A 24,994-nucleotide genomic window follows, 5' to 3' on the forward strand; every position below is an offset into this window, starting at 1 on the left:
ATTAAAATACACTTCTTTTTTTTTTTTTTTCATATTTTATGTACTGCTTTGCAAATAAAACAGCCAATCTTACCTTTAAAGAAACGATGAGATGCAGCAAAATTTACAGCTTTCTCATCTCAAGCCACAAAATGTCTTTAGTTGTAGCCTATAACTTCCTGTAAGAGGGATTGCAGCTCTCTGCAGAATCCAGGCTTGAATTCTACCCCTGTAACACAGGAAACAAAAGAATGCATTCTGTAGCTGAGGGTTATCCCTACTGCATTTAAGGTCCTTAACTAGAAGACAGTACTAGCATTTCTCCCTTTAAATGACCGTAAGACCAGGTGCAGCTGGTCAGTAAATTAGTCATCCACTGCCTACTTACACCCAGCCTGTGGGATAGTATCAAGAGACAGCCCAAGGCACTACATTGCAGAGTTGAGTAAGTTTTATGTCTAATGTGAAGAGTGAAAAGGCAACTATGGGCAGAAGCGAAGGGTGTCGTATGCAGTAAGTAAAGGTTGCCCTGCTCGTGTGGTCTTCAGATGAGCTACGTCAGGGATCTTTCTCCTTAAGTTATTGTAAAGCTTCTGGAAGCTATACCTAAAGGGTCAGGCTCTTTAGCAAGGTCTGTTGCAAGAGGACAAGGGGAAATGGTTACAAAAGAGAGGAGATTTAGATTGTATATAAGGAAAGTGAGTGTGGTGAGGCACTAGAACAGATTAGCCAGAGAGATGGTGGATGTCCCATCCCTGGAGATACTCAAGGCCAGGCTGGATGGGGCTCTGAGCAACCTGATTGAACCGTTGGTGTTCCTCTTTGCAGGGGACTATATGATCTTTCAGAGTCTCTTCCAATCCAAGGATTCTACGTGGGGAGACAGAATAGCTTTCTTCCCCTCTTTTCCCAGAAGTCACAACTTCAGATACGCACCTTCACACGCGTGTGTGTACATGTATAAATACATAGCCGTTATCGTAGCACATCCTCTTCCCTCACACCTCCACACGGCCGCAGCGGGGCTGTCCCCGGGCCACCAGTTCACCAGGCGTCCCCGCCCAAGGGGAACGAGCCGTCCCTCCCCGCCCGGGGTGTGGCCTGGCGGTGGCGGTGCTCTCGGCCGCTGCTGGAGGCGGCGGCGGCGGCGGCCCTGGGCTCGTCCCACATATATCCCCGCCGCTCCGCTCGTCCCGGCTTGTCCTCGCTGCGTTCTGCGGCCGCTGGGCCATGGCCGGGTCCCTCAGCGCTGCCAGCTAGTCCCGGGGACCGAGCTGCCCTCCCTCCCGCGGCTTCGTATCCAGCCTCTGCCCTCCCGTGTGCCGCTCTCCGCGAGGACTTCCCACCCGCGTGAGCGCTGCTCGACTTTCCCGTCCCTCGCTGCACCGCGACCGCGCTTTTCCTCTTCCTTCCTCGCGCCCCTCCCGCCGCTCTCCCCGCAGCCGAGGATGCGGCTGTCTCTGCTCAGCCCGCTGCTCCTGCTCTGCCTCAGCCGTGGCTCCGCTGAGATCCCGGCAGCCCGAGCCAAGTGCCCGACCCGCTGCGATGTCTCCAAGTGCCCCAGCCCCAGCTGCCCCAGCGGCTACGTCCCCGACCGCTGCAACTGCTGCCTCATCTGCGCCGCGGGAGAGGGGGACTCGTGCGGCCGCAAAGAAGACCCTCCCTGCGGGGACAGCCTCGACTGCCGCTACCCCATGGGCAAGCGCTTCGCCAAGGGGGTCTGCCAGTGCAAGCTCAGCGCCCAGGTGTGCGGCAGCGACGGCCGCACCTACGACAACATCTGCCAGCTGAAGGCGGTGAGCCGCAAGGCACTGCAGCACGGTCTGCCCGCCGTCGCCCAGGTGCAGAAAGGAGCCTGCGAATCGGGTAGGAGCATGGCAGGGCCTGCGGCGGGTGGTGTGAGCAGGCGGGTGGGGAAAGGTGAGGTTTGGGGTCGTTGGGAGGGCTGGGGGCTCCCCCAGGGCAAGGCAACCTGTCCTCATGGTGGTAGTCGCAGTGGTGGGGGTCAGGGAACAAGTGAAGGGATCAGGTCCTCTCTGAACAGCACAGATCCTTCTTCTTGATCCTCTGGTAGAGGTCGGGAAGGTTGCACAGTGGTGGCATGGTTATGGATACCTCAGTGTTGTGCCCATTGCATAGCAGTGACCATAGGCACAGTTGTCAGGTCAGTATAGCACTGACACCCTCCAGGCAGCACTACAAGCTTCCCCCGATACCGTCTGCATCACCCTTGTTTTGGAATCATTAAGGTTGGAAAGAACACTAAGATCATCTAGTCCAAACACTGGCCTATGCCTGTGGCCTCTCTAGGCCATGTCCCTCAGTGTCACACCTGTTCTTTTATTGAAAACTTCTACAGATGGTGACTTTACCACCTCCCTGGGTAGCCCGTTCCAATACTTCACTCTTCCTGAGAACTTTTTCCTAACATCCGACCTGAACCTCCTGTGGTGCAACTTAAAGCTGTTACCTCTTGTCTTATTGCTGTTACCTGGGAAAAGAGGCTGACCCACACCTCTCTACAAGCTCCTTTCAGGGAGTAGTAGGGAGCAATAAGGTCTCTCCTGAGCATTCTTCTCTCCAGACTGAACCATCCCAGGGTTGGCACTCACTATTGATGCTTTTCAGTGATGTTACATGCCTGGGCTGCCCTGCAGAGCTGTTATAACACATCCTACACAGAGCGCAGCCCTGTAGGTGTGCTCTGAGACCTTCCCTGGAGATGTTAGCAGATGTCAAATTTATTCAACGGATGAGTATCTCTAGAGGATACTAGTTAAAGCTGTGTAGCTTAAACTGCGCAGAAAAAGCACCGCATAGAACATGTGAAGTATAGTCTTTCATCTGTTTTATTTTTCTCTGACAGGAGATCTATAGCCTTGTGGAATTGAAAGGGGAATGGATGCCTGCAAATTTTCCTTATGGTTTAAAATGCACAGTCAGGATATCAGACAGTCCTTTGTTTTTCATTAGCATTTGCCTTTGCTTGTCCTATGCTATTGTAATAATCTGTGATAACCTCAGGCTGGATGGTATAACTTTAAAAAGCTTAGTAACCACCTACATTGAATTTTTTTTTGTCGTTGTTACTAAAATTGGTCACTTCATGGAAGTGTTAACATTTCTAGTTTATTTTCACACATTTCCTTGTATATTATTTTAAGGTGGTGTTTCTACATCCTTTCAAATACTGTTCCTGGAAAGAAAAATCATGTGTGTAACAGGGTTTTAAATCATGTATTAGTGCATCCATAATGGCAGGTGAACCACTTAACCATTCTACTTATTTATAGATAGCAAACTTCTTAAAAACTAGGAGAGGTGAAAGGGGTATTGATGGCCTTTAAAACCTTTCTGTGACTGGAGGACTTCTCATATATTCACTCTTCAAAGAAAGCAAACTGTGACATGAGGAGGGAGGAGGTCAAACAGTATTCCCAAATTTTCTTTCTGAGTATCTTTTCAGAGCCCAGGATTGCTCGGGTGCTAGCCCAGAGCTGTAATGATGAGTCTCTCCAGTATTTTGCAGTTATAAGTTGCTGTTTGTTTCTTTGTATTCCCCATAAGCATCCATTAGCTTTAGTACTTGGTTGGAACTGGTTCGCTTGACATATTTAGAGTGTTCAACCAAAATGAGTGAGCTAGCCTGCATCCAGGGGCTTAGATACTGTCAGGGGGTTGGAATATGATTTTTTTTTTTTTTTTTTTTTTTTTTTTTTTTTTTTTTTTTTTTTTAAGAACTCCTCCTGAGCCTGCTGTTTAATAGGCTTAGGAATTCAGAGCATTGAAAAAAGCTTTTTTTTTTTTTTTTTTCAAGCAACTGTTTTAGTGTTCACTTTATTTTGGCTTTATGTTTTGTTCTGGTAAACCTCAGCTTAGTAAAAGCATCTGGTTCTCTGTGAAGTTTTAATTTTTTTTTTTACTCAATTCTACAGCTGTACAAACTGAAGCTCAAAGAAACTAAGTGTCTTGCCCAAGGTCATATTGAGCTGGTGGTTGAGCCACGAATAGAACTCAGTTATGGTACTTTTTTTTTTTTTTTTTTTTTTTTTTTTTAACAATAACATGCAATGTCTGTAATGAGAGGTTTTAGAAGAAAATCAACAGTTTGAAATTATTGTCGGGTGTCTCTATTTTCCCCACTGGTGAAAGAAATCTGGCCTCAGATGACTCAGAGTTTGGAGGCTTAATCTAGTTAAAAAGTCAGTGCAGTTTTTTACTTACCCATGCATACGTTAAAACAATTATAGGTAATAGTAGCCTTACATAGCATGACTTAGGTCTTTTCAGAATCTTCAGTGGCTCTGAGGAGCATCTCTAGAAACTTCTGCTTCTATCACAGAATCATAGAATGGCTTGAGTTGGAAGGGACCTTAAGGATCTTCAAGCTCCACCCCCCCACCACAGGCAGAGCCACCAACCTCCAGATCTGGCACTAGACCAGGTTGCCCAGAGCCCCATCCAACATGGTCTTGAAAACCTCCAGGAATGGAGCATTCGCAGCTGCTCTGTGTAGCCTGTTCCAGCACCTCACCATTCTCTCTGAAGAACTTCCCTCTGACATCCAGTCTAAACCTTCTCTCTTTGACCTTAAAACCATTCCCTGTTGTCCTATTACCCTCTACCCTTGTAAAAAGTCGATTCCCTTTTTATAATCAGCTTTTAAATACTGGAAGGCTGCAATGAAGTATTCTTATACTACTTATGCTGTTAGTTTTACACATCTGAGCAGACCCATAGTCTGGACCCATAGGAATGGTATGCAGAACTTCTGGACGTATTTAAATTATGTGTTACAAGTAATCGTGATGGTGTTTTTTTTCCCACCTGTTTAAGTTAAGATATCATACTGTATGGTAATATACTGAAGCAGTTAGCTTTTTCCTTTCATTTGTCACTTTCTGTCACAAAGTTGTATAGACGAGAGTAATGCCATAAATGTTTATATAAGACAAACTCTGTAGTCAAAGACCTGTTCCTACAGAGATTTATTTTCCACTGTAGCAAATACAAGATTGGACAGCGTTGCACATCAATCTATTAAAATGTCCTCGCTCAAAGTATTCATGAGATCACGTGTGTGATCACGTGTGTAATTTATGGCTGGTTTATCTCAGATATTTTCTTACACAGAGGGATCTTCATGAGCTCTCAATACAGCATTATCAGTACCGTTAATAATTCTTTGCAGTTTTATTTTGCTTATGGGTTCTTGAAAGATTGGTCCAATGTCAGAAGAAGATTTGGATTTTCTTTCTAAGAAAAAATGAAAGACTGATTAGAAAACCTTTGAAAAAGGAAATTCCAGGAAGCAAGTCCCATTGGTTTTAAAACTGATTGTTTGCAGGGTTCTGCCTTGTATAACTGAAGTCACTGTTGCAAAGTGGGCATGATGTAAAGCCTTACCCTTGTCTTGCAAAGATTTAACTGACAGGAGCCTAGAAGTTCAGTTCCTGAAAAAAAGCAATTGAAAATACAGTTAGCCTAAGGAGTGTAAATGCTAGTAGTTCTGCCTGGGGCATTTGGAATATGCAAGTGTGTAACCATAAAGATACAGAGGAGTAACTAACTGAGCATGTAATTGCTTGCATTTCTGAGAAATTCTCCAATTAAGAGGTACTGAGGTCTCCTACCAGCATTGCTGTCATCAGAGCTTTGCAACTGCCTCCAGCTCTATTTAGAGAAACGTGTTGCAAGGTATTGGCTGCAAGTAAACTCCAATTACATTTCTTTACTGATTGTTTTCCTTATGTATGAGATTATTTTGAGTTCCTGCAGGTGAGGATGAATCTTGTACACTGTTTGTGTATTTTGAGAGTACAGCGCTTCATGTTCTCATAAAAGATATCCATCAAGAAAGAGATGTTCTTCAAGTGAGAATCACTTGGGAAGGAGGAATAACAATCTTCTGAACTCAGTGAGGTGGTTAAGTACCTTTGATGGAAGGCATGCACTAATTTTTCTGTCTAGTCATTGTGACTGCTGTACTGCACAAGAAAGCAACTTTGGTGTTGGTTCACCAAATTGTTTTCATCTGTTCATGGTAGACATCCATTGTATAAACAAGTTGCCTGAACCATAAAGTGGCATTAAACCCATCAAGGCTTTATGGTCAGTGCACAGCTATGCAACTTGATCTTAATGCTGAATTCATCAGAAAAGCTGCCCATGAACCTACATTTCCAGCAGATGTTTCTGTTTTTTAAGTAGAGACTTTATAATCTTTTATTTGTCTTTCATTTATTTCCATGAAAGCACAATAAGGACAATATTTATCCCTGGAGATCAGATCTGCCAGGTTGTAGTCTTTCCTTAGACATAATAATTTTGCTGAACATACAGATCCTTTCTGTAGTTGGTTTTAGAAGAGGAATGGGAGAGCAGTCTCAAAAGAATAAGTTTCCCAGGCTCACAAATTCCTAACAAATTTAAAATTGTGGCTTTTAGTACAAAGTATTGTCTTTAAGAAAGCATTGAATGTGATTAAATTCTACAGTAGGTTGGCAGATATTCAAAAACTTTCAGTCTTCTGAAATTCTAAATGGTTCTAATTTTATTGTCTTCAGAGGAATAATGACAATTTATTTCTGCTGATTTTTTTTTTTTCCCAGTTCTTTTTCAACTCCACAAATTTGTCGTTGCTCCTGATTTACAGCAGTGTTAATGTGATTGGAGTGAGTTTATTGCCTCTGCAAGAAAGTAAACATAAAGCTATTAAATGAACTCATATCCTGTAGGTAATGCTGTTATCCAAGTCTTTTGCTGAAAATAAGTGACTCCTACCTGACTGTCTCTTAGCTTTAGCCATATAAATCCAATGTAGTTGGAGCCCATAGAATTGGAACTGTGAGATCAAATTTTAAAAAAACAGACTGAGTGATTTAAACTCCAGCTTATGCACTTATGCCCAAGTATGGATTTTAAGTGCTCTGTGAGGGGTGCTGGAATGAGAGTTCAGATTTGCTGAATCTAGTTGATTTGAGGGTATGGATTGGACAAATCTAGTTCATTTAATAAGAAAGATACAGAAATCTAAGGACTTGTCCAGTAATATAAATTTGTTTTTGCTTCAGGTTTGCAGCATTTTTTAATGTCTTGGTTATTTTATAGGTAGTTGGCTTACATTATTTCTTTTTGCCAAGATAAATTAGCTTTGGCTAATGTGAAATGATTTTGAACAGTAACAGCATGGAAAATAATGGATGCTATTGAAAAACCTTTAAAAAAATATGTAGCAGATCTCTGTAGGTCAATAGGTCAAAAAACATGAAACTTAAAGCTTTTACAGCCACGGTCCAGCAGAGGTCTGAGAGCTGCATGGAACTGCCAGACAGCAAGAATGTCTGGCCCGGAAGAGAATGAAAAAGTCACATTTAATTTTATGTTTCAGTAAGAGCAGTAGCTGTACTCTAGCAGGTAATGCAAAATAAAGGGTAGACTGAAGGTCTGACACATAGCTTCTCGTCACCCCCGGCTTCCAGAATGGGATTGAAGAGAGGTCAATTTCTATGCAAGCATCTCAAGATTGTAAGTCAATTTTCACAGTATTTAGCCCTCAGTAGATACTAATAAGGACAGCTCATCTCTCATCAGCCCAATGATCTTCAGCTAGACCTGTCCTACAAAATTTACATATATATTATTTTTAATCCTCATTTGTTTTAATTTTCTCCTTCCACTAGGAAAGGCCAGTTGGGATTCACCTTCAGGTCTGAAGGTCTGAGTCTTGCTATTTTCTGATCCCAGCAGCAAAGCTCAGGATTTGTGTTCAGACCAAGAAATACTCTAACAGAAATATGGAAAGAAGAGAGGCTTTGCTTCAGCTTTACAGTTTCATCTCCATTTTATTGCATTTTATTTTCTTCTACTCATTCAATGTTCATTTGCTGTCTTATTCAGATTTTCTTTCTGCTTACCCCAAATCATCCCTGGAAAGCCACTGCCAGTCATAGTGTTTGCCTCGTGATGGGTTAGGAACAGTGTGAAGCTGAGCTTTTGGCAGGCTTCCTCCTCTGCTTTTGGCCATGTACAGTGCTGTGACAATTTGGCGTGGTGGGAACAATTCAGCACTCAGCAGATACAAAGACATTTAGTTGCCCTTACTCACGCAGAGCCACACTGATATACATCAACAGGAAGCCTGCATTCATGCTACTTTTCCCAAACACACTTTTATTCTAGTTCAGTGGCTGAAGGTCTGTCCAACTGATTTTCATAGATGTGTAGACATTTGTATTAATATATACTTGATGATAATGTTGCATCCTACCAGTGAACACTTCTGTGCATGCAAGCATTTAAAGTCACGTTAGTAGACTTCAAAGGATATACTGTGTAATCAGGGCAAGCTTCTTGTGAGCTGAAGCTAAGATTAATCTTCAGTGCCCCAGAAAGCAAAATAAATGACAACATATTGTGCTTATATTTGTCTGACTTTTTAATTCTTGCTTGTATCGTCTCTTTTAAACCCAGTACTGAAAGAAGTATATCCAGTTGTTTAGAGAGCTTTTTCAGAGTGTGTGAGAACGTACATAGGAATAATAGACTGAAAGTAGTCCTGCCAAGTTCCATCTGTTTATACCGTATCATATAAATTTAGCTTGCTAAATGTAAGCACGGTTTCTTTACCCTTGAAAGTAAATTTCATGTCCAGTAATGGGGAAAACTGCTCACAGGTTTTTATGGAGAAATAACCAGTTGTGTTAGTCTGATCTCTTCAATACTTTTTTTTTTGTTCATAGTGGTTTTCTGTCTGTTCCAAAAGTTACAAAGCTACTGTCTTTTTTCAAGTCCTTAGATACAGTGGTGAAAATGACCTTTGAACTGAGAATTACACAAAGTAGTATAAGACCTACTGTGAGCTCATTCTTCAGCGTGAGTTGAACTTGGAGCAAATTATGTTGGCACAAAACATCACTTCTGTATAGTTGGCGTCCTTTAGACAATAAAAAGTAGAAGTTACAATGTAGACACTCTCCCTCTTCACCAAATAGAATTCTAACTCCTGGGCTACATAGTGTGCTGTAGCACCAGATTTGATTGTATCCAATCACAATTTGTCTACTTGTGCCCTAGATCCTATCGTTAACATTCATGTTTGAACGTAGTGATATGTCCCCTAGCATATGTTTAAGATATGTGGTGATGTGTCTCCATATATTAGGACTGTAGGTAAGCGTGGCATTCTACCACAAACACTGTTATTTGTTTCTGGTGTTGTGACATTAGAAGTCATGATGCCTTTTTCCTCTAAGGTCTCTATTCCACATAATAATATTCCGTACTTCTAATTACTGTGTGTAATGCTGTTTGTTGGTTGCACAGATCTTTATCAGATGAATGCTTATTATTATAGTAAACTATTGCTATGTTCAACTACTTGTGACAGCTTAAATGTGAGCTTGCCAAACTCTTTAGGTGCAAAGGTTATCATTTATAGCAAGTTTCTAGTGTATCTACTTCAAAAAATCCAAACTTTGGCTGTAAAAGCAGTTCCCAAATGCTGCAGCTGTATTATTCAGCACTTGTTAGACCACATCTTGAAAACTGCATCCTGTTGGACCTCTCCATACAAGAAAGACTTTGATAAATTCTAGTGAGTTTATCAGAATGCCACCAACATGGTTGTTTTGGGATGGGAGTATATGTGCTGTGAGAGCCAGCTAAGGGAACAGGGCTTGTTCAGTCTGGAGAAGAGAGAGCTTCAGGAGGGCCTAACAGCAGTCCTGGTATTCATGAGGAAGTTATTGAGAAAGTGAACCCAGGCTCTTCACAGCAGCAAGTAGTGGAAGGATGAGAGACCATGGGTATGAGTTGCAACATGAATTTCTACAGGAAATGTTCAGACTAGATGTAAGAAAAACTTCTATCTCATGGGGTCAGTGGAACAGTGGGACAAGTACCCATAGAGTCTCTGTCCTTGGGGGTTTTCAAGTTCCAACTAGACAGAGCATTTGAGCAAACTGGTCTACCTTAGTAGCTGATCCAGCTTTGAGCAGGAGGTTGAACCAGAGTCCTCCCAAGATGCTTTCCAACTTGAGTTATGTTATACTCTTATACATTTTATCATTGTCCTGTGAAGAATACTGTGGACAAAGAGACTTCTAAGAAAGTCAAAGAAATTATAATCAACTAATACTGCTGTTTAATTTTTTAAGGCTCAAACAAAACAAGGTTTTTAACAAATCTTAATGTCTTTAGTACTTTTTCCAGTGTGTAGTTGAAAGCTGTCTTGGTAGGAGAAACAGATTTCAAATTATCTTTATCTTATCTGCTTGGTGAAAAGGGTATAGTCTTACTAACATATCCAATTCTTTCTGCTAGTATAGGTCACCTACAGTCCAGCAGTCCAAGATACAAATTCAACTTCATAGCAGATGTGGTGGAAAAGATTGCACCTGCAGTTGTGCACATTGAACTTTTCCTCAGGTAACTCTTTTAATTCTTTGAGTTGTAATTGCATTGTTTTACAAAAGTCTACAAATACTTTCCTTTCTTCCCTTTCCAATTAAACAGAACAATGTACTGACTTTACTTTTGAGTTTCTAATGTTCACAAAATACTTGGAAACATCACAATAGACTTGTATATTTGGAGAAGGAAGATCTAAAGATTGTGAAATTGAGATATCGCATGAATAGTACAATTACCAATTTGTGTGTCCTGTTCCAGTTTAGTAGATAAGTTATACTGGTTTTAGAGTGCTTTACATATAAAATATGTATCTCATCTTTGGATGTGTCTTCATTCTTAATTAAAATAACTAAAATGTGTCGCATGTTCAATTTTTTTAACTACTTCAGAATTTTAAAAAAGCAAGGCTGAAAACAAGCTGAAAAAATATATCACCATGTTGGTTGTTCCATTTTCAGTGAGATCTAATGTCAGTTGATTTTATTTCATCAGGGAGAACATGAAGAGGCAGCTTATTGACTATCTGTAACCTATCAAAATCCATAAATGATTTCTGATAGGGGAAAAAATGTGCTAAATTTGCTGTCCAAGACATACAGCATAAATGAATCTGAGCAGAGTTTTAACATTGAATATTCAAACCTATCAGCTGTCAAAGCAAATTACTACAAATATTATAGATATTCCATTACCTGTATGTCCTTCTACCCAGGATGCTCTAATTTTTTGCATAAGCTTAAGCATTTCTTACAGAATTCTTATAGGTCATCTTATTAAAATTAAGATAGCTTCTGAAACCTGGACTTTGTGTACGTAATGATTGGTATTTTGTGAGAATGTTACAGATGAATATTTTTAAGGTCTTTGCATTCTATATGAAGGCTTTTTTTTTTTTTTTTTTTTCTTTATTAGTTTGTCCAGCAGCCTGCTGGGTGCTAATTGTAATACTGCCTTCTGCCTGGGATTGACTTCAGTTCTTTACTGCTGAATAGCCCAGAACTTTCAAACAATTTCCTAATAAGGATCACATCTTGAAAGAAGGAAGAACTTGTGGACCTTTTCTCATCTTCTGCAGCACTTTCTGTTCCTCTAACAAATCTAAGGTCATTACAGCAATTGTTCATACAGAAAAGTCATAGTACTCTAAACAGTTTATAAAGTCCTAACTGTCTAAATTGCAGCAAATATCATCCTCCACCAAATCTACCCATTGTTAGTGTTTTTCATTTCTTTTGTCTTTTACATTCCCAATCCTTTCAGTCTCCAGACATCTTTTTCTGCCAGTCTACCCTTGTGCTTCATGATTTCCTGAGATGTTCCCTCTTCATCTGCTCCTCTGCCTAGCTACAAGGTTCCTTCTTTGTTCTTCATCAGAATTTTTCCCAATAGAGGATCAGTCCATTTATCAGGTGTAAATGATTTTTGATGTAATCTTCTCTAAGTTATGTTACCCTTACAAGTTACAGTTACTTCTTTCTTGTTTAGGCACCCTCTGTTTGGTCGAAATGTCCCACTTTCCAGTGGATCTGGGTTTATTATGTCTGATTCTGGTTTAATTGTGACCAATGCACATGTGGTGTCAAGTACCAATGCTATATCAGGGAGACAACAGTTGAAAGTGCAGCTACAGAATGGAGATACATATGAAGCAACCATCAGAGACATTGACAAGAAATCTGACATTGCAACAATAAAGATCCACCCTAAGGTGAGTGGTATAAAGAGCTGAATTAATTAATTTGGTAATCTTATCTAAGTTTTGCTGAGTACAGACGTACTGGCTTGAATATATGCTTAAGGATTCCTTGGAAATGTATCTGGAGATAACAACGTACTGAACAAACCGTGTTTATAGCCTGGAAATTTTTTGTATCTTAGAACTGAATAACTTTGTCTTCTCTGCAGGGGATGGCTACAGGGAAGAAGAGGGCAGGCACTTTAGCAAGGCATGTTGTGATAGATAAGGGGAAATGTTTTCAAATTAAAAGGGGAGGTTTAGATGGGATATAAGCACAATGTTTGTAGCCCTGGTGCAGGTTTCCCAGAGAGGTGATGGATGCTCCATCTCTGGAGACATTCAAAGTCAGTTTGGATGGGTCTCTGAGCAACCTGATCTAGCTGTAGGTGTTCATTGCAGGGGAACTGGATTAGATGGATCTTTAAGAGTCCCTTCTAATTCAAATGATTCTATGAGCTGTTCTAAAAAAAAAGCCAGCTCAGCTAACATGTGGCCAGATTTAGCTACCTTTATCTGAAGGCACAGGCCATTCTGTTTACTCATTATAGTTTAGTGTCCAGTACATTTACTAGCAAATAATGTAGAAGAAGTGGCAGGCTTGTATGTTATTTGTAGGAGGAGCAGGGAAGAATCTGCTGGAAAATAAGGAAATCTTGTTCAGAATCTTGCTAGCATTTTTCTGGATGAAACTGGAAGATAATGCTGATGGCAGTTTGTTTCTGAAGATAGTTTAAGGCAGTAATCTGCTTCAGTATACTAATGTTATCAGGCATGATTCTGGGGTCATATTCTAGTGAGATGCATTAATATAATGGAAAATATGTGTTCCTAACTTTCAACTAGTTTTTTTTTAAATCTTTCTAGACAAATTATTTTCAATATAAACTAAGGATTGCTTTTTTTCTTTTTTTCCTGTTGTATTTAAGAAAAAATTACCCGTATTGTTACTGGGGCACTCTGCTGACCTAAGACCAGGAGAATTTGTGGTGGCAATTGGAAGCCCATTTGCCCTTCAGAACACTGTGACAACAGGTATTGTCAGCACTGCTCAGCGAGATGGCAAAGAACTTGGCTTGCGGGACTCAGATATGGATTACATTCAGACAGATGCTATTATCAATGTAAGTACTAGGTATGTGAGAAGCTGAGCTGCACAGTCCTGGGACCTTGAAATACCCACATATTCAGCAGAGAGATGAATCCACCAAATAAAAGCTGCTTTGTTTGAAATCAGTGATAGGCTCTTATTTTTGTAGAAGACTATGCAGTGCCTGTCAGTTTTGTTCAGGCATTAATGTTATGAAAGGGATGTTAAATAAAATGGACCTCTGTGAGCTTGTTGTCTGCAAAGATGTTATGTGTGACAGACCCCTCTCATTCTGTAAATCTTGCACAGTAAGATGTGGTTATATAGACCAGCAGTAAACCAATGCATTTTTCTCTGTGCTTGTTCAGCTGGTCTGGTCCAGCAAACTGTTGAATAGAGCAAAAGTTTCTTTCATCTCCATCCGTTAGAACCAGATGGAGCAGTCAAGTTCATAGCATCTGCTAGAATGCAATGTCAGGACAGCCAGGTAGGATCTTAAGGAAAGCTTTCTGTTGTTGTGTTTTTAAGGAGAGAGGGGGCTGTTGTTTTTATTTTGCCTTTGTGCATCACACACTTCATATAAGAATCTAGATTTAAAATGATACAAAATTTGAAATCCTGTATAGAGTTAAACATCCCTCTAGCATTGCACATTGTATAGAAATGCATGAAAACAATATCTTCAGAGCAGCTAGAAGAGGTTGAAAATGCTTCAGTGAAATCCTTGGATGTGTATATAACTTGTAGCAATTCTAAAAAGAGCACTGCATGCATATCTCAGGTAGAAAATGGCATGGCATTTTGCATCTTAAATCTGTTAGACTTTAAAAGATGTTTTCAGCATTTATTTGCTGAACCTCAATACCAATTGTCACATAAAAACTCATAATGCTCAGTGTTTTAAGCATGCAAAACTCTTGGCACATGCTTATCCTTACAGAGCTGTTGAGAGAAGTTTTGAGCAGAGAAAAGAGTAAACAAATTTTTGTGCTAAGATATGGAATAAAAATTTGCTTTTTCAAAAAGTTTCTATAATAATACAGAAGCTGAAGCTCCAAAGACATTGAATTGGAATTAGTTTTTTTAATATGTTAAAAAAGATAGTAAAACTTAAGATAAATGTGTTACTTGGGAGTATAGTCTGACTTGGTTGCAGAGAAGAAATTAGAACATGGGATTCTTGACTTCACGCCTGTTCGCATTCCTCAAGATCAAACTGTTTTCTTGCATATTCTTAGGCATTCACTGCCCTCAAAAGCTAGTGAGCAAGTTTAGGTTAGCAGAGTGTATTGGATGATACTTGAGCCAGTGGAATATTGATGGTAAAGGAGGTAAGGAAAATGACAACACATGAGTTGCTTTGCCATGTGAAACCACAAAATATGGACATAGTCACTGGCATAGGGATGCTGTGTGCTTAGCTAATGTACTAGTTTTCTCCTGAGAATGGGAGGAGTTTGAGTGCTGGTCTACTCAGAGCATTCCTGTGGCTCGGCCAAGACTTTCCTGTAGGAATGTGCATGCAGCTGCCTTCTGAGAAATGCTAGGACAGCAGGAACATGGAGCAGGAGAAAACACAGCCATAAGTCCTAAATGGAGCTGCATTGCTTATACCAAAGTTCCTTCTGTAAGAAGATCTTTCAAGCAGATGAAAAGTGAATGAGAGATGATAGCTGAGGAAGGCTGAAAAGTCAATTTCAATTCCTCTGTGTGTGAGACATAAAAATTGAGTGTGTGGCTTCTGATCACTGCAAAGATACAATATAAGAAACCGATCTCTATTTAAACACAAACTTCAGAGATGTTTTTAGAACTCTAATGTCTGTTTTATTCTTAAGAGAATCTGTAAGTTTTGCCCAGTGCTATCTAAATGTAAACAGTTTATATGGCTCATGTTGCTATCATGCATCACTTAGCTTTGGTTTATTTTTGAGTGGTAAGTTGCTGCTTTTGGCTGTTCAGTAGATCTACTTGAAAACTCTGGCCTCACTTGAAAACAAACTTGTTGAGCCAACATGAAGATGAACAAGGAATTTCTCAATCTCCCACTTCCTGTAGTCCTGTTCGATGTTTCTTTTGAAGGCAATTAGGTATTAGGTAATTTCGGACTGCTCAGAGCTGCAATTTGCTCTCCCTAGAGGGGGACGCATCTCTGTCTTTACTAAATCAGAGATGTACTACTCCTTATGTAGTACCTACCTCATAGCAATGCTCTGTGATTAAACTTGCAAAGCACTGTGTTCTTTTCCAGTGGAGAATAAGAGACTGACAGTGTTACAAACCAAAGTGATTAATAGAACTGTTTCAGAACTGTGCATATGTTGAATGCGCCTTAGTGAAATATAACTTCAAAACTTCTTAAAACTTTGTTCTAACATTATTTAGCAGAATTGAAACACTCATGTTAATTACTTAGTGATTCTTGTTGATTTTAAGGCAGAACTCTTCTGAGGGTTAAGCTGCTGCTTGTAATTTAAGGCCTGTTACTGAAAAGAAAAAAGAAATCTAATCATAAGAGCTGTAAACAAGTATGGTAGGACCTACTTGTAATCTTCTGCCATCAAAATTGTGTCCTTCAGTGTTGCATAAGAAATGTCTTGCTCTCTTTCATTTGCTTACAAATAAAATGCTGCTTCAAGTGCAATTTTTATTTCATGTAGTAAAGCACCAGTTTATTGTTCCCTTATGTCATTTTTACAGTATGGCAACTCTGGAGGACCTCTAGTTAATTTGGTAAGTTGAGGTGATTTTATTTATTTATTTATTTATTTTTTTAAAGCTTGCTTGAAATAAGTGGGAGAATTTTTCTTTGAAAAAGTTCATAAATTTTATCAGTTTCTAGTCAGTCAAGCTAATGGTGGACAGATACCTGAGGTTAATAGAAACAATGCAAATTAAGTTTTAGTTCATATGTCTTTGAGAAATGTTGCATTATAGGGTACAGGAAACTTTATACAGCAATTAGAAAAATACCTTCTTGTAGAAGTTACATTCTTTCACATTCTGTAACCTGGGATGCAGGGCGAAGATGAGGTCTGGGCAATCTATGTAACTGACTTTAAAACCAGCCCTGGTTTTGCAGTTTGTAAATTCTGGCTGTAGACAGATGTGACTCCACCACCTGCTTGGCGGAGGGAACATCGTGCTGAGTGGTTGGATGGACCTTGGATGAACAAACTGTACTGTAATCTCTCTGATCAACTCAGTTAAATGAGAGAAGGATTGTGAATCAGAGCCCAGATCCTCCCTTAGAAGTAATGTTTATTTCTTGAGTGATTACAGTGCTCCAGAATTACTTATGCTAGCTTTCAAAATGAAATGTTAGGAAGTGAGCTGAACCTTGTCACTTCAAAGCATATTAATTGAGTACTGTTTTCCAACAGGATGGTGAAGTGATTGGAATTAACACCTTGAAGGTTACAGCTGGAATTTCCTTTGCTATTCCATCGGACCGCATTACTCAGTTCCTCACAGAGTCACTTGACAAACAAAATAAAGGTAAAGTCTGCAAGAAACAATGATGCTGTCATCTGCCAGTTATTATCTTAACTTGTCAATGGGGGTCTGGGGTCCTACTACTGAAAAACTCAGCATTAGTTTAGTAATGTTCTAATTACTCTAGTATAGAATGCCTTGGACATGAAAACAGAAGACAGCTTCACAGAAATAGGAGTGACACTTTATTATTCACACCCCTAAAATAGACATTATCAGTAAAAATCTGTGAGGAAGGGCCTCTGTGGACATGAGTGATCTTTGCTACATTTCCCAAATTAAGTTGTCTTCACTTGTTTATTTGGAAAAATAAGCTGATGGAAATATTTCTTAATAATGCATTTCAAGGTAGCTGACATGATTTTGTTTCAGCCAACAAGTCAAAAAATTGTTTATTTGTGTAGGTTATTAACTGTTAATTCTTGTTATCTTCTGAGAGAGGCAGCGTGTAATGGTGGTGATGATGCCCTAGAGAATCAAACTGCTCATTTCAAGACAAGGAAGAGTAATGGTTTATCTAGGGCCTGGATGTAGATAGAACCTGTCTGCAGGTAGAACCAGTGAAAGTCCACCAATGGACTTTCAGCACCAGTGGAATCAGTCAGTGGATTCTTGATAGTTGGGGCTAAAAGGTGGACATGTCACCATTGAAACAAGCCACCTTATTCCCTTAGGTACCCTCAGGCACATCTGCTTCTACAGAGTGTTGAACCTGTTAACTAATGCTACCTATGCAGCTCTTGAAAGTGAAAGATTTATGTTTATCTTGTGATTTGCATGTACTACTGTTTTTTTCAACCTTCTTATTACTGTATAATCGAAGAAGGATTCACAGTTACTCTTAGCATTAGTAACTTTCAGTGCCTGACATACTCTTTGCATAGGCAGATTTTTTTTTTAACTCATCGAAGGACCTCAGACAGAAAAGCAGTCATTTAGAGCTCTTGATGCATAGAGGAAGAGAACTTCTAGCGGACAGTTTCATAATATCTGAAATTAATTTTGCATTTTTTAGGCCTTCATTTTTGTTGTATAGGCCTTATTTCTTGTCATGAAGAATTTATGTAAACAAAATTTTTGGGATGCTTTTATCATGTTTTATTTTGCTTCAACTACATTTCAGTAATTTCAGTGGGATCCACCCTTATGGTACCATTAAGTCATAGAAGCAAGTTTAAGGGTATTAACGTTTTGCTCTAAATATCGCATTGCCTGAGGATGATAAAATTCTAAAATCTCTTTCCAGATTAACTCTATCATACAGGAAATGTTCAGGAAATTATTTAATAAATTTGACCCTTAGTGTTTTAAATCTCAGCTGATCAGATAACTGCCAATTTTGTACAGGAGGTGTGCATTCTTGAAGTCCCATACATGTAAGAACTGCAAGCGTGACCTACCTAAGTACAGGAAAGGGAGGGGGAAACATTAGGAGAGAATGGCACTTGAATTAATTATTTGCACTGATAATTATTATCTAAGCATTCTGTGTTATGTATGAGTATGAGTGATGCATAATATTTTCTAATGTATTTTTGACCAGCAGTTTTCTATATTCTGTATACTTACTGCTTGAAAGGTCTGAAATTCTTGGCTAATTTTGAATTTAAGTAATAACATCAAACTCCTTTTACAGGTAGGAATTCCTATATTGGCACATCTCCATTTATATCTTGTTTTTGTTTTCTTTTTTAACCACTGCCTTTGGCTGGTAATGGATAAGAATTTTTCAGTTTTAGTCTTACCTTTGTTATCTTTTCCTTTAGTTAGTTTAGACATGAGCAGAACAATAAAACCAGAAGGTGTTTGACATAGATCCTCTAGGATGGAAGACAGCAAGTTATTAATTTGATAAAATATTAAAGAATACATACATCCATTGTGACCTCCATAAGGCGCCCTTGTGTTAAAATAGTACAACTGGTTTATTACGCTCATTCAGTCTCAGCTGGAACTTACAATAAAGTCGTCAATTTTAATCTTTCTACTTATTGTTGCTGAAAACTTTGTATAACATATTTGACACGGGTTAAATCAAATGGAAGAAAGCTTTCTTTATTTAACCTCTCTTACCTGAAGCTTTCTGATGTCCAAAATGATACAGACTGGGGAGGGGAGAAATCAAGATTCTGCAGTCAGAATAACCCATAGCTCATAGCTAATGGTTTCACTTAATACAGTAGACTTACTCATGAAGTGTGAACCGCTATTTGAAGTGTGTCAAATTTGTTACAGAGAGTGGGCTAAAAGTGATTTTTGAATAAACAAAGGTATAATAAGATCAAACTGCCTAAAGATAAAGGTGAAATGAGACCTTTATTTATCAGTGAGTCTGTAGTTACCAGATTACTTTATCCAATGCCTTATTTTTTTGCTTACGTTATTAGCTACTGGGGAAATAATTCCCTTTTAGATCAGCATTATTAACAGAGTGTTTCTTCATTCTTGCCTAGCCTTTCCCTTGTTTTGTTTCTTCCAGATCAGTTTCTCTTGTCCTTTTTCTTATTTCCATTTTCTTTCATGTAAACACTCTGAACTCAGCCCCCAGAGTATTCATGCTTCAGTATCCCACAGGTGATGACCAGCAACAAACTGAGTAATACAGACAGTAAACTGTTTGCAGAGTGTTTATCTGTGTGGTTGACTGTCGTCTCAGGGAGACAACTTCATCATTTAACTGCCTAACATCACAGAAAGGGGGAATTATTTTTTGTGTATCAGTTACCATGTTTCACTTTTTAAAATAAAAGTGAAAATTTGTATTTAAGTGTTTGTATTTGCCATGTAGATTTGGGAAGAATTATGAGTGTTCATGGCCATGCCCGACGCTTTTGAGACTACATTTTCATGTAATTGGGCTATTGGCACTCTAATTGCAGATTTTGATTGCAGTAGTTTTACTAAAACAATAAAATACAAGAGAGCCAGCAGTTTTCAGGGAAAATCAGTGATGAGTTAGAGACATAAGACTGTCTAGAGTGTAGAAAATACCATTTTTTTGGTACTCAGCATTTTTGGTGACACTAATGGGAGTACTGGACACTCTTAAGATTTAGGGCTAATTCTTTTATCTTGGGACTGTTTTTCTTGGAAAGAACAAAAGTTAGAGGAAACTATACATCTCCTTAACAATATTTTTCCTCGTCTGAGAACATAGAGAAACTCAAAGAAATTGTGGGATAGTTATGCTGGAACAAGTAAGGGAAATATTGTTTCATACCGGATATAACTAACTACTGAAGCACTCCAGGAAGTCATCAAACTGCGTTTGTTCATTAAACAGCTGTGTGGTATCATGACTACTAAAAGCCAACTACTGAAATGTGGCTCTTCTCCTGACAGAGTGAATCTCTACCATTTAAATTTCTGTAGAGTCCTGAGTAAGGCCATGTGTTTGTTTTTGTTTTTATCTTGTTTTTCCCTCTTTGGAACAATTTTCCTGAAGGAAAATTCTTACACAGAATAAATGAGCTTCTCTCTTACTCTCATTGGCAGAGAGCAAGATTGTCATTCCATATACCAGGGTTAAGCAAAATAAATGTCCTCAGCATAGATGTGCACGATTTGTGATTAGATTTTTTTTTTAAATACTTTGTTTCAATAGACAGATATTTGGGTCAATGAAGTGGCTATTTTGTCCATGTTTGCCTGAATTTCTTAAACACCTGTTGTGTTATTTTCAGATAGCAAAAAGCGTTTCATTGGCATCCGAATGCTGACAATAACACCGGCGTAAGTATCTTAGAGAGGTGATCTGCGTGGTTGTGCATAACGTGTGAAATCTGGAGGGAATTAGGAATTGCCTGAGTACTTCCTTAAGTTCTTGTAAACATGTCTGCAGTGACAGCAGGTTTTAATGTTGTTTAAACAAGCTGCTGCATTCAGGTGACTCTGAGGGTTTTATAGCAATTTTATCAGTACCAGTAGTGCCCAAATGATGTGAGATTTTGTGTCTAACCACTAACTGGAAGGAAAGTAGTTGTGAAAGTTCAAACCTTTGTGCTTCCATATTAACAAAATTTGAATATGGACACCTTCCTCCAGTCCTATATTCTTTTTCTTAACGCTTCATGTCTTGCTGCTACCTGGATGTATGCTGGAATTACAGATGAGGGTTCTAACGCTTGTGTTCATTCCCAGCAGTAGGCATATTTCCGAAGTGGCAGTAGGCTACAAAATTAAACAAGACAATTTCCAGCTGGTGTTGTAGTAAAGCCTTCTTTATTTATTGAGTTACTCTTTCAGTCCTCCCTAAAGGGTCAGATCCTCAGCTGGAATAAATCAGTGGAATGGTATTAACATCTCTGGATCACCACCAACAAAGAGCAGTTCTGAATGGTTTTCTGTGTAACTGTTATGAACATGATGTGAGATTTCACTGGTTTTGTGGTGTCTAATGAAGCAGTGCAAGATCTGCAGGCCTTTTTTTCAGGAAAAGACTAGTTTTCTCACTGTTTGTTTGTCTTTTAAGTATTAGCTTCCTCAATAAAAACTAAAGCGAAATGAAACTGTATGCAGTCATTTCAGTTTTCTTTCCATCTGAGAGTCTCCAGCTTTTCATGATGGGCAGCAAACTGATTCAGCATTAGTTTAAATCTCTCTCAAAGTGGGCCAGAGCCCACTCTGTACACGGACCCAAAATGATGCGATCTCTTCAGAAATGAGAGGATGTTTGTAGGGTCTCTATTTTGCAGTTTGTTCCTGTCCTCTTCATAAAGGCAAGCACAACCAATTTTGTATGTGGGGAAAAATTAAGGAAGGTGTAGTTTCCTTGGAAAACTCACAGTTCTAATCTCCTATATAGAATCATAGAATCACTAAGGTTGGAAAAGACCTAAAAGATCACCCAGTCCAACCGTTCACCTATTCCCAATAGCTCCTACTAAACCATGTCCCTCAACGCAACATCCAGTCTTTCCTTGAACACCCCCAGGGTCGGTGATTCCACCACCTCCCTGGGCAGTCCATTCCAGTGCCTGACCACCCTTTCTGAAAAGTAATACTTCCTCATGTCCAGCCTGAATTTCCCCTGGCGTAGCTTGAAACCATTCCCCCTGGTCCTATCACTATGATGCTAGATGCTGTCAAAAGCAATAATGCTCTAGATAAAGAGAAATTAAGAGTATTCTCCAAGATGAAAGAAGTGAAAACATTAACAAATTTCTAAGTCACCACCCGTGTTAATTCTTTGGGACAGGAATGTCTGGTCCTTTTAGCACGTAGGTCAGAGAGTGCTACTGTCTCTGTGTTCATTTTTGATCACAAAAATTTAAGAATAAATATATTAGAGAGTAAAATTTTCTGAATGCTCCTGCTTTTTGTAGTGAAATGAAACACTTTATGTTTCTTCTTACAGCTTGGTGGAAGAATTGAAACACAATAATGCTGATTTTCCTGATGTCAGAAGTGGAATTTATGTGCATGAAGTTGTTCCAAATTCACCTTCTCATAGGTGTGTAGAACGCTTTGTCTTCTTAATAAATAAATCTCCAAATAAATACTAGTAGGTAGTACTCCTGTTCATATTCAAGAATATTTTATGCCAATCTTGATTTGTATTTAAACAACTTAAAATTGTGCTTTTGGGTTTAAAAAAAAGAAAAAAATTGCATTCTAGAATTCTATCTAGCCTGAATAAGGCATTCACATGAGACATTGCCTGAACTATTGTCTACAACAGGGCCTTAGCTTAGAGGAGGAGACCTTTCAGAAAAGTTGGAAAATAAATTAACATTTCTACATACTATGTCAGGATTTGAGAAGATGCAAAAGACTCTGTTAATAGAGTCAGAAGGGTGAAAATCCCCTTTTAAAGGAAACTAAAACACATTAAAAGTTCTCACAACTGCCAAAGAGGTGGTAAAGAAACTCGGTACTTTTCTTTATTGTCTGTTTCTTTTCTTGCAGAGGAGGTATCCAAGATGGAGATATCATTGTTAAAGTCAATGGGCGTCCTTTGATGACTTCCAGTGACCTTCAAGAGGCTGTGATGAATGAATCACCTCTACTACTTGAAGTTCGGAGAGGAAATGATGACTTACTATTTAACATTGAGCCTGAAATTGTCATGTAAATAGAACTGAGGAAACTCCCACCATAATTAAACACACTTACTCTGGAACACTAGATACCTCCTTTACAGCTCCAGTAATTATACTTTGTTTTGACTAATGACAAGGTGGACTAACTTAATTGCCTGAGCCATTTCTGTACATAGTAGCGAGAATGAATTCAGTTATGCCATGTATTACAGAATTAACTTTCAAAGCAAATTAAGACTGGTGTTCTGGGGAGGGGGAAGAAAGCAAGGTTTGGGTAGCTGAAGGAAATGGGTTCCACCTCCAGTTTAAGGAGACTTTAGAGCAGGCTTAGTTCTTCTTTTAGAAAGACCAAAATACAACTAGAATTGAGGAAATATCCTGCCAGAGGAAAATATTCATAAATTAGTCATGCAGATACATGCTATTGCAGTTGAGCTTATATATATATATATATATATATATATAACTTTTTCAATGTGAAACTAATATTGGTGAAGCTTGTGTTTGTTAGTGCTTGTATGCTACATACCAGTGCAGGCAGACTAAATCTGTAAATATCGGAATGAACAAAAATGGTATCAGGCTATAGAGTGTTACACCTAGGTCATGCAATTTTGGAATATAGTAAATGATTCTTATAGAATTAATGCCTTATTATATATAAATCAAAACAATGTGCTGAACAAAATTAAGTTTGAGAAAGTGCACAGTTGTTTGTTTGTTTTTGATACAAATTAGTTTTGCATTTTACTGGTAAGCTTTGCTGTAAAATTGTTATACTACTTTTGGCTTGTACTGTATAAGTTTCTACTGTAAGGAGATTAAAGTTTACACAAATAAAATGCTGGTGTAATCCTTTTATTTTCATTTATTTATTTTTTAAAAGTGTTTTCTACCCTCCCTAATTTGTCAAATGGGAGTAGACTCTCCCAGAAGAGAATTTTTTTGCAGAAAATTAGTCCCTGATGCTATGGGCTCCTACACAGCTCTATGGAATACTTATTCTGCCCTTATTTAGACAATGTTTAGAAATGTTTTGCACATAAGTCATTTATTTACACTGTGTTTTTTCATATGCATGAATTGTGCTTTGGTGTTGTTTAGTGACTATCTAGCTGGGATCGTGTTATGCTCTCTTCTGCCTGCGTGTGACAAGAAGCAGAAAGGAAGCGCTATTAGCCTTGTTTTACAGCTACAGCTTGTGAGGCTTGTATAATAAACCCAGCACAGAAAATGCTAAGGGCTAAATCTGGATCCCCTAAATACCCTAAAATATACAACAACCTTCTTTCTTTCTTAGTGAATATTGCTGCCATTAGCTGTGCTTACTAAACTTGATAGTTGTGTCTTCATTTAACAGATTTTTGCTTCAAAGTGAAATTCTTGGGGCAACTCGAACCTTCTCTTTAAGTTGCCATCAAATCTAGACATTGAGTCTACGCTGACTTCTTTGTGAAAAGAGCAATCTTGTAACTTGCTGGTTATCTGTGACTGTAGCTGTACAGCTGAAAGACAGATTGGTTATATTCATCCTAAAAATGAATGCTTTTCTTTTACCATGGGAAATGGCATCATTTCCCATGCCATTAATAGTGCCATGCAGTCAGTAAAACGAGAACTGTTTTCACCCCATGAGCAAAAGTGATATAGTCAAATTTGTTAAGTATTCCCTTTCCAAAAGATTTAAGCCCTTTCCATTGCATTACAGTGTTTGCATCCTAGTTTGCAAAAAACATAATTATGTTCTGGACCTTAGGGTAACTGAGATACAGAAGGATGCTGTCATGACTAACTTCAAGCCTGTGCATAAGTTGGTTCTATGTCAGGATTACCATTTTACAGCTTGTGAAGTATACTAGGCTGCCTGTATCCATTGACTAACAAGTTAAAGCATGTTAATAATTTTTCTGTGTTTTAACCAACTGTGTGAGTGAGGAAGATAACAGTGTGAGTAGTCACTTCTGTGGTGGTTGTTATTGTAGTAAAAGCTGTATGGCTTCTAGAAAACAGAGGAATGACTTCATAATGAATTGCTTAATGATTCTTATTATAGTAACGTTGAATAGTCTCTAAGTGACAGAGCATCATTTAAGTTTAAGGAATACCCTTTGTAGAGTGCCTTGGCCTTTTAGGCATGTGTATGGGAAATGTTGATCACGGCCTGAACCTCTGATTGACCACCTGAGGCAAGCAATGAGTCAGCCACGGGAGCACAGGTGAAGGCAATTCATCTGGGTTACC

At 38.9% G+C, this 24,994-nt stretch overlaps 1 protein-coding gene across 1 annotated transcript; it reads left to right on the top strand.

The window, feature by feature from the left end:
• Window positions 1–1,427: 1,427 nt before the first annotated feature.
• Window positions 1,428–22,785, top strand: HTRA3 (HtrA serine peptidase 3; the record flags this gene model as incomplete). Its single annotated transcript, XM_079534343.1, has 9 exons — window positions 1,428–1,845; window positions 10,308–10,407; window positions 11,878–12,100; window positions 13,057–13,251; window positions 15,918–15,950; window positions 16,601–16,715; window positions 20,396–20,444; window positions 22,069–22,164; window positions 22,620–22,785. 9 exons carry the CDS (start codon window positions 1,428–1,430, stop codon window positions 22,783–22,785), a joined length of 1,395 nt encoding a protein of 464 aa, XP_079390469.1.
• Window positions 22,786–24,994: the final 2,209 nt, after the last annotated feature.

Source organism: Tetrao urogallus, assembly GCF_951394365.1.
Source record: "Tetrao urogallus genome assembly, chromosome: 4".
NCBI lineage: Eukaryota > Metazoa > Chordata > Aves > Galliformes > Phasianidae > Tetrao > Tetrao urogallus.